At 35.8% G+C, this 8,392-nt stretch overlaps 1 protein-coding gene across 1 annotated transcript; it reads right to left on the reverse strand.

The window, feature by feature from the left end:
- Positions 1–266: 266 nt before the first annotated feature.
- LOC115925464 lies at positions 267–8,388 on the reverse strand. The gene is made up of 6 exons (XM_030989360.1): positions 8,184–8,388; positions 7,199–7,886; positions 4,743–4,881; positions 3,843–3,931; positions 2,971–3,047; positions 267–2,523 (listed from the first exon to the last, which is right to left on the reverse strand). Exons 1-6 carry the CDS (start codon positions 8,260–8,262, stop codon positions 2,444–2,446), a joined length of 1,152 nt encoding a protein of 383 aa, XP_030845220.1. The 5' UTR covers positions 8,263–8,388; the 3' UTR covers positions 267–2,443.
- Between the last annotated feature and the right edge of the window lie 4 nt (positions 8,389–8,392).

The following is an 8,392-nucleotide window of genomic DNA, read 5'->3' on the forward strand; positions in this document are numbered from 1 at the left end:
GCCTGTAAGTACATCGAGTTGCATATACATGTACACAAATCAGAAAAGTACTTTTGCAAATATATAAATTAAGACTGGGGGTGTATCACAAAGATCTTAAGTCAAACTTAACTCAAAGTTGGACTTAAACATTACGGAGAGCCATTTGTAGCCTTAAAATAATATATATTCAAGTATTTTAGAATTTTTTATAAATTCCACATCAAGAACATGAAATCTCCTTGACAATAGAAAATATGAATGATTTTAATAAAAATGTATGCCTTTTGAAATAACTTTTCCAAAATATTTTCATAGATGCTAACAGCTTTCCATAATTGTTGGTCAAACTTTGAGATAAGTTCGACTTAGGATCTTTGTGAAACTACCCCCTGGTGTTGGTGTGTAACCATTCCTTATCTTCAATACTTTTGCAAATATATACATAAAGAACTGGTCATAGTGTGTATTTCTTAAATAATTCATTATATTCCAGTAGGATAAATGACTTTTACCCTATCATGAAGAGAAAATACTCACATGCAAAGTAATAACAAAACTTGGACAAAATCACCAGATACCTTTTTTACCATTCCCATATTCTGCTTTACACTTTCAAAGCTTTACCATGATACATGTACTCCATGAAAAAAAAGTCGCCTGAACATGAACGCATATACATGTATTTCAGTGTATAAATCCTGTGAAATGAACCCGTAGCTATTAAACACTATTAGCAAAATTAATGCACACACACTAACTACATTGCATACCCATAATACATACACATGTACATTGTATATTGAACACAAACTTAATAAAATACTTTAATCATAAATTTGATTTCATGAAAATATATATCTACAAATTATACATGTATATATGACTAGAATAAAATAAGTTTCATCTTGCTGCTAAAAGCAAACACAAAAACATTATACATGTATGAACCAAAACACTGAACCCATTATGGATGACATAAGGTTTTAATTTTAGCTGTTACTTAGTCATAACAAAATTGCATACATTTGTCCATATGTAGAGAGCACACGATTCATAATGGATTCATCTGGCACGGAGAATAGAAAAAAGTAAGTATATTAATATGTTTTAAGTACACATTCCACAAAAGTAAGTTGATGAACATATCTTTAGCACATTTAAACACCACAGATAGATGGTCATGTTCGCTGGTTTAAAGGTGTACAGATAAGTACATTCTTTGGTGGAAAACCGAACTAATTCAATAGCTGACATCAATAAACATAGAATATAATGATTTTGTTTCATTTATAAATGTTCTTAAGTTTGTTCTCATTTCTAAGTAGATTTTGCATATAGGACATAGATGAAAAACATTGTCTGTTTGGATTACATTTTTGTTTCATTTATCTACCGGTATGTTCTTAAGTCTGTTCTCATTTCTAAGTAGATTTTGCACATAGATAGATGTCAAACATCATCTGTTTGGATAATATTTGTTTCATAGTATGTTCTTAAGTTTCTTCTCATGTATAAAGTAGATTTTGCATATAGGACATAGATGTAAAACTTTGTCTGTTAAGATAAAATTTGTTCCATTTATCTATGTTCTTAAGTCTGTTCTCATTTCTAAGTAGATTTTGCATATATAGGAAATAGATGTCAAACATTGTCTGTTTGGATAATATTTGTTTCAGTAATATATGTTCTTAAGTCTGTTCTCATTTCTAAGAAGATTTTGCATATAGGAGATACCATAGATGTAAAAGTATTGTTTGGGGCCAGAAAGGCTTTAACTCATACACTTTAACATGTAGAGTTCACACCTTGCAGGCTCTGGACAGATCTTCTGTTTATTAAAGTACATACAAGCACACAATTTACAATAAGTGCATTCATCCATTTGCAGATGAAACTACCGGTACATGCTTGTGAAAGACAAATACAGGTGAATTGCAAACAAATGTGCACTGATCAGAATATAGCTAAAGACATACAAATATCAGGTTTATTGTAATGAAATACAACGTCTAGATGTAAATGTGTTGTAAATCACACATGAACAGTGTATCAAGATGAAGAAGGAAAAGTTAAACATGACATAGTCTCTTGAAAACAAATATTTCATTTTAATCATGTTTCTATAAGATGGCAGATTTTAAGATGTAAAGACTCTTCTTGAAAAAAATGGTACACTTTGTTCAGCATTCCTTTTTTTACGAAACATAAGTTGTGACTTCTTAATATTGCGTTCCATGTTAAATGACAGGGATTTACAAGTACATGGACGTGGGGTAGAAATAGAAACATTGTAAGACAAGGAGCAAAAGAGCAAGATACAGAAAGAGATAAAACAAAAGAAGATAATGTATCTGAATTCATTCTTCATATACATACAGTAGGCAAGCTGTACCAACCACCTTTAATGACTGCATGCAAAGAATTGCATCTGCTGGGTGACGGAAAAAAGAGTGATGCATGCTCACAGTTTCATCTCCTGGTTGCCATAGAAACAAGAGATGCATGCCTTCTCGGAGATACAGAGTGTATGGAATACATGGCCTGTGAATACAAGAGGCATGAAGTCAGCAAAATATGAATGACATACCTGTAGTGAGTTGTATTGATAAAAAGCTAATTTTCGACAACATTTTTATCAAATCCCTCTCTTTCTCTAGGTGCTTTTAAAATCTCTACTGATATTATTTGAAACAGAAATACGAGTACAGAAACCATTCGTTCATGCAAAATGCATGGAAGGCCCATCTCATGCCAATATTAGAAATCAAGTAAACGATTAGGGAGATGTGAGTTGGTCTATAGCGGCATGTTCACTTGGTCAGCTCTCTGTCTTCGCCTACAAACTGGCTCAGGCGACCCCATTTCTAAATTGAGTCACGTCTTTCGGATGGTGACGTTAAAGGTCGGTCCCCAGATGTAAATAATCATATTGATACACCTCTGTAAAAACCCAATTACACACACACATAGTGATAAAGTAAAACTTACCACAAGGGAAGATGATGCAACCTGCAGACTGAAGCACTGAACTCCATGCCAAAGACTGATGACATACACTGCATATCCTATCAAGAATATAGACATGTGAAGAAAAGAAAAAGTTGATTAACATCAGTATCGCTATCATTATTGCCACAATCAGCAGCATTTTGTTGTCATATAATCATTCTTATGATCAACGTTATCATTACTATCATATTAATCACAAATCACTGTTAACCATCACAAACATCATCAACCACCGCATCAATACAGACAATTGCTATCATCGTTATCATCATCATCACCAATACCATACTTAACCATCATCATCTTCATCATCATCATCATTATCATCATCTTCTTTATCTTCATCATCATCATCATCTCCACCATCATCATATCATCACATACAATTGCTACCATTGTTATCACCACCACCACAACCACCATCTTCATCCTTACCATTACCATCATCATCACCATTGCCATACTTAACCATCACAACCATCATCACCACTTCATCGCAGACAATTGCCATCATCACCAACATTACTGACATCACCACCACCACCACCAATACCATCTTCATCCTTACCATCATCATCATCACCATCATCATCTTCATCATCATCATCATCATCATCATCATCACAACTTCATCACAGACAATTGCCATCATCGTTATCACCAAAATTACCATCTTCACCACCACCCTACCATCTCCATCTTTACCATTATCACCATCATCAGTATCATTATCATCAACAATACATCCATTACATACCCATTACATTGTAACAACAATGACCCTGTTGAAGATTAGTTTCAACATCATCAGCGACATGAGACAGAGTTATTAATTTGATTTTGATTCTTACCTGCCCAGGTTAGTAGTCCTACCCCAATGAGTTCCAGGATCTTCAATGTAGAGCTGTCCTTGACTTAAGAGCTTCTGTACTTTGTGGACCTAAAGAAGACAAATAACAGAAAACATTTTATCGAACAGGCTTGTTGTTTTTGCAGGATGTAGTTGGAGGTGAGGTTGGTCCAACTAAGAAATAGGTGTATGGGTCTATCAGTCCATATGAGGCTCCCAAACAAATCAAAAGCTTCAGAAAAAGTAAATAAAAAAGAATTAAAATTCACTCCATCCAATCCTGATATTAAGCTTGATTTAATAGAAGCGGAAAAATGGGAAAACAGGTCAGTTACAGTTTGAGCAAAAACCAATCAAAGATTTATAAAAGTCATTAATTTCTGAAGGTGCGATCCATCAAACACAAATTGTCAACTCTGTGACGTATCTTGTAAGGTCTCATCTCATTTTCTCTTGTGTCTGGTATATATTTTGGGGTTCTAGATCAATAGATAGTTTATTGGTTTCCATAATATCTCATTTTACAAAGAGTGTAATAACATATTGAAAGTGATTATAATATACGTGTACATACATGTACAATACTGGTACACACTATTCAGAATATTGTCCTTGAGTTGAACTTGAGAGATATAGTGGCGGAGCCTAAGGAAAAGCAGAGCTTGTTGTGGATAGACTCCTTAAACTACAAATGACATAAAGTTTACAAAACACAAATACACGCTAAAACAGGGAAAGGGAGATTACAGGGAATCGATACTCACAATTAACTACAAAAGACAAGGGAAAGGGAAGGGAATATATCTGCAGCTTATTGAAACAAATCAAAAGGTATCGAGCCAAACCACAAATGTGGAATGATTGTTGCAAAAGGGTTACGGTAGCAAAGTCATTGATTTACCCTCTCCCCCTCACTACCGGTATCTCCGCACCCCTGGTACTCCTTCATGATGGTGTGTTGTAGCACTGGCCCTAGGAGGGGCTGTCGTTTAGACCAGAGGTAGGTGTCTGTGCCTTCCAGCATGGCATGGCTTAGCAAGCTGCAAAGGGAAGAGGAATATATGTAGTTAGTGAATAAAAATGATAATAATAATAAAGGTAATGATAATATTAATAATAATCATCATCTGTATCACTATCATCATCATCATCATGACAATAATGATTATAATAATATCAATACAAACCAAAATATGTAAACAATTTTAACAAGAATATTAATATTAATAATAATAATAATAATAACTAGATTTGTAATACTTGTTTGGAACAAGTATAGGTGGGCTGATCCAACAAAAAATTGAGAGAAAATAAAGGGTTCATTTGAGATAGCTTTTTGTCTCAGCTACAACATACTCGAAGTTCAGCGTAAATGAAGCTAAAACGACGTAGATATTGCTCGCGAAAGACGGGAATGTAGAATTGAGTTTTGAGAAAAAGTCATGTCCTATAGAGAATACATGCAAAATGTGAAAAATTGACACGCCTCCTTTAATCGCCCATATACGCCATGATGCCTTTGTCAAAATGAAGAATAATAGTGACTCCGTTTGTAGGGAATCGTCTCAGATAGAACATATCAAAATTTGGAAGAAAATCGATCAATATTTACAGAGATACAATCAATTTTCCAAAAATATGCTGATGTCAAAATATGCAAATTGAAATTTTGAGTTTGGAGGCCATTATGATGACGTCATGAGTTAATTGAGGGTCAAATGAGACATGAAACAATATCTCCGAATCATACTCTATCAAAATATGAAAAAAAATTGGGGTCACCTTGCATCCTAAAGAGCTATTTTGTATAGGCCCATATATGCTATGTATTACAAGAGCTCACGCGCACAGAAATTCATGTTAAACGGTCGATCATTCCGTGAGACAAAAATGGTATGAATTTGTTTGTAAAAATATGTGGAATATTATGAAAGAAAAAAAATGGCGATTCTATGTTGTGTACCGTATTTGCCATTTGTTACCACCATACACCATTTGTTATAGAAAAAAATTTGAGGAACTATTATTATAAACTACATATTGAGATCTATTAGAAAGATTACTTTCAAACCAAGATGACAGTCAAATTTTAGTGTTGTTGTAGTTTCCAAGTGGTGAGTCAACACACTGATTACTGAGCTGGGAGACATTGCCAGGCATAGCGCCATAAATCGAAACTAAAAAAAAAAAAAAAAAAAAAAAAAAAAAAAAAAAAAAAAAAAAAAAAAAACTTTTTTTACTCTTTCGCCGCATAGGCCGCACCCCGACTTTTTTATATTTTCTCTTCCAAAAATACTGCGGCCTATACGCCAGCAAATACGGTAATAGTTTTACGCGCGAAAATGCGCACGCATGCGCGTGTGCGCGATTTTTTTTAAAATGCTTGGAATAACCTAAAACATATGCAAAATGATTTTGAGACGATTTTGAGCATTTTAAAATTTTGTGCGCGCTTTGACGCGCAGACGTAGGCGTACGCGCGTTTTTTTACCTGAAATTTACCGGACGGAGATTGACCTTAAGCATGATAAATATGAATGAGAAATGTTTTTCCGTTATGAAGATATGATCTTGAGTTGATTTTCGTAAAATTTTACAAAATGGCGCCTAGATGACGTCATCAGTAAAGGTTAATGTTGAAAACGTTATTGTGCTTTGTACATGCCTAGATACATATGTGTGCCAAATTTGAAGGCATTTGATTGAGCCATTTTCATGTTATCGTGCTTACAAAAAAGTGGTTCGAAATAAGAAAAATAAAGAATAATAAATAAAGGCAATTCTAACGATATTATAAGGTGGTCTGTTAGTTATACAGCCCACCTGATAATAGCAACATTAAAATAACAGTTAATACTAATTACTGTTTCTAAGCGGCGTAAGCGCTGTACTATACGTACCCAGGCATTAGCCAACCAAGCCTTAACCCATTAATCTTGCTAAAGCTGCTTAACCAACTTCCTATAGTAACAATTTGATCCCAATATTAAGCCTATGGAATGACAAAATTCACTGTTTCTTTCTAAAGGGCTTGGCAAATACTGGTTAACACCAGGTATGTCTTCTTTTGGACAACTGCATGTAAACGAATGTACTTGATTAATGGTAGTCAGCGACTTAATGTCTACTAAGGCCAGTGTTCGCGAAACAGACCAAAGTTCTCCTCACGCTTTGGTTTCGCGTATTTTGCATGCACGTCATTGCTGCGGTCGCGTCGTCCGTAGTCGTATTATACCTGATTGGCCCCAAGTAAGGCCACGGGAAAGACACGTAGTCTCGTCAGGTTACACTCCCTTTGAATACTCAAACATAACATGAAACAGAATGAAAGAAAAATGTACAAAGAGACCATCTCACCTCTGTCTCTTCTCCCATGCGTTGACATAGATACACATCTGATGAAACTCTCTGGAAAGGAACCCCTCTGGAACCTGAACCTCCCTCAGCAGCTTGACCCCTTCAAGAGCTCCTAGACGACTGACCAATAAGAGGGCTATCCTCTGCCATGAGACTGTAGGTGACCAATCAGAATCACTTGATGTTGAGTGTGAAGAAAAGGGGCTTGGCTTCTCTATTCCATTTTGTTCAGGAGTGCTGATTTCTTCTATGCCTTCTTCTGATTGGCTGGTAACTTTCTTTTGGTTATTTGATGCCTCTAAAAGACTGTTTGATTGGCTATTCCTGGTCTCTCTGTTCTCTCTGCCACCTACAAACCCATCTGATCGGTCAATAACTGTGCTATGTTCAACTTTCTCTGTCAAGCTTTCTGATTGGTTATTTGGCTGGGATGGTTCCATAATTGACCAATCACATTCAGGCTGGCTACTAGAGGAGAGTTCATCCTCCGTTTCCTCTATCTCCTGCTTCCCCACTTCGATGACGACATCCGATGTCATCGACGTCATCGCAGCACAAGGTGACAGAACTGCTCCACAATTCAAACATCGTCTTCCTGACGAATCATTCTCTCCTTTTCTTGATGGCTGGCATATCTTCATCCATTCCAGGACCGTTCTCCAATCTCCCTCAGTTGAAGGAAGCAAGTCTTTAATAAATGAAACAAAAAGATATCAAATGAAGGTGAAAAAATATGCATGAAAAAAATACAAATATATATCCGATTCTATGAGGGCATAATATTCCATCATCAGCAGTACCATCGTTAAAACACCTTCCACAGCAAAAAATTAGGAATACAGTCTTTTTTGTATACTTTTCACAGAGAACACTCTAGAAAAAGAGAGAAATCAAGGGTTCAAAACATAGCTTGAAGGCAAGAAATAGGAATCATTTCTCCAAAATAAGAATGGTTGGCAGCTATGCATAAGTGTACCACCCTCACCATCATCAATCAACGCAGCATCTCCTAGTTGAATGCAGATCTTCAGAGCATCCATCTTGCCATCTCTCTTCCTACCCATCAAGACAACTACCCCGTGCCAGTAGCCCACCCTGGAGAAGAGTGGCAACAGTACATCTACAGGAGCACTGCTAGAGGTCAAGATGAGGTCAAGGATTTGGTCATGTGACCATTTGATCAGGTGACTACCA

The sequence above is a fragment of the Strongylocentrotus purpuratus genome, unplaced genomic scaffold (assembly GCF_000002235.5).
Source record: "Strongylocentrotus purpuratus isolate Spur 01 unplaced genomic scaffold, Spur_5.0 spur5_scaffold_18, whole genome shotgun sequence".
NCBI lineage: Eukaryota > Metazoa > Echinodermata > Echinoidea > Camarodonta > Strongylocentrotidae > Strongylocentrotus > Strongylocentrotus purpuratus.

Coding starts and splice junctions, on each gene's coding strand:
- LOC115925464 (XM_030989360.1), bottom strand. CDS start 8,262: ATGGGTAGGAAGAGAGATGGCAAGATGGATGCTCTGAAGATCTGCATT. Junction 4,882..7,198: donor GCATGGGAGAAGAGACAGAG/GTGAGATGGTCT, acceptor TTCCCTTTGCAG/CTTGCTAAGCCATGCCATGC. Junction 3,048..3,842: donor AGGACTACTAACCTGGGCAG/GTAAGAATCAAA, acceptor TATTCTTGATAG/GATATGCAGTGTATGTCATC.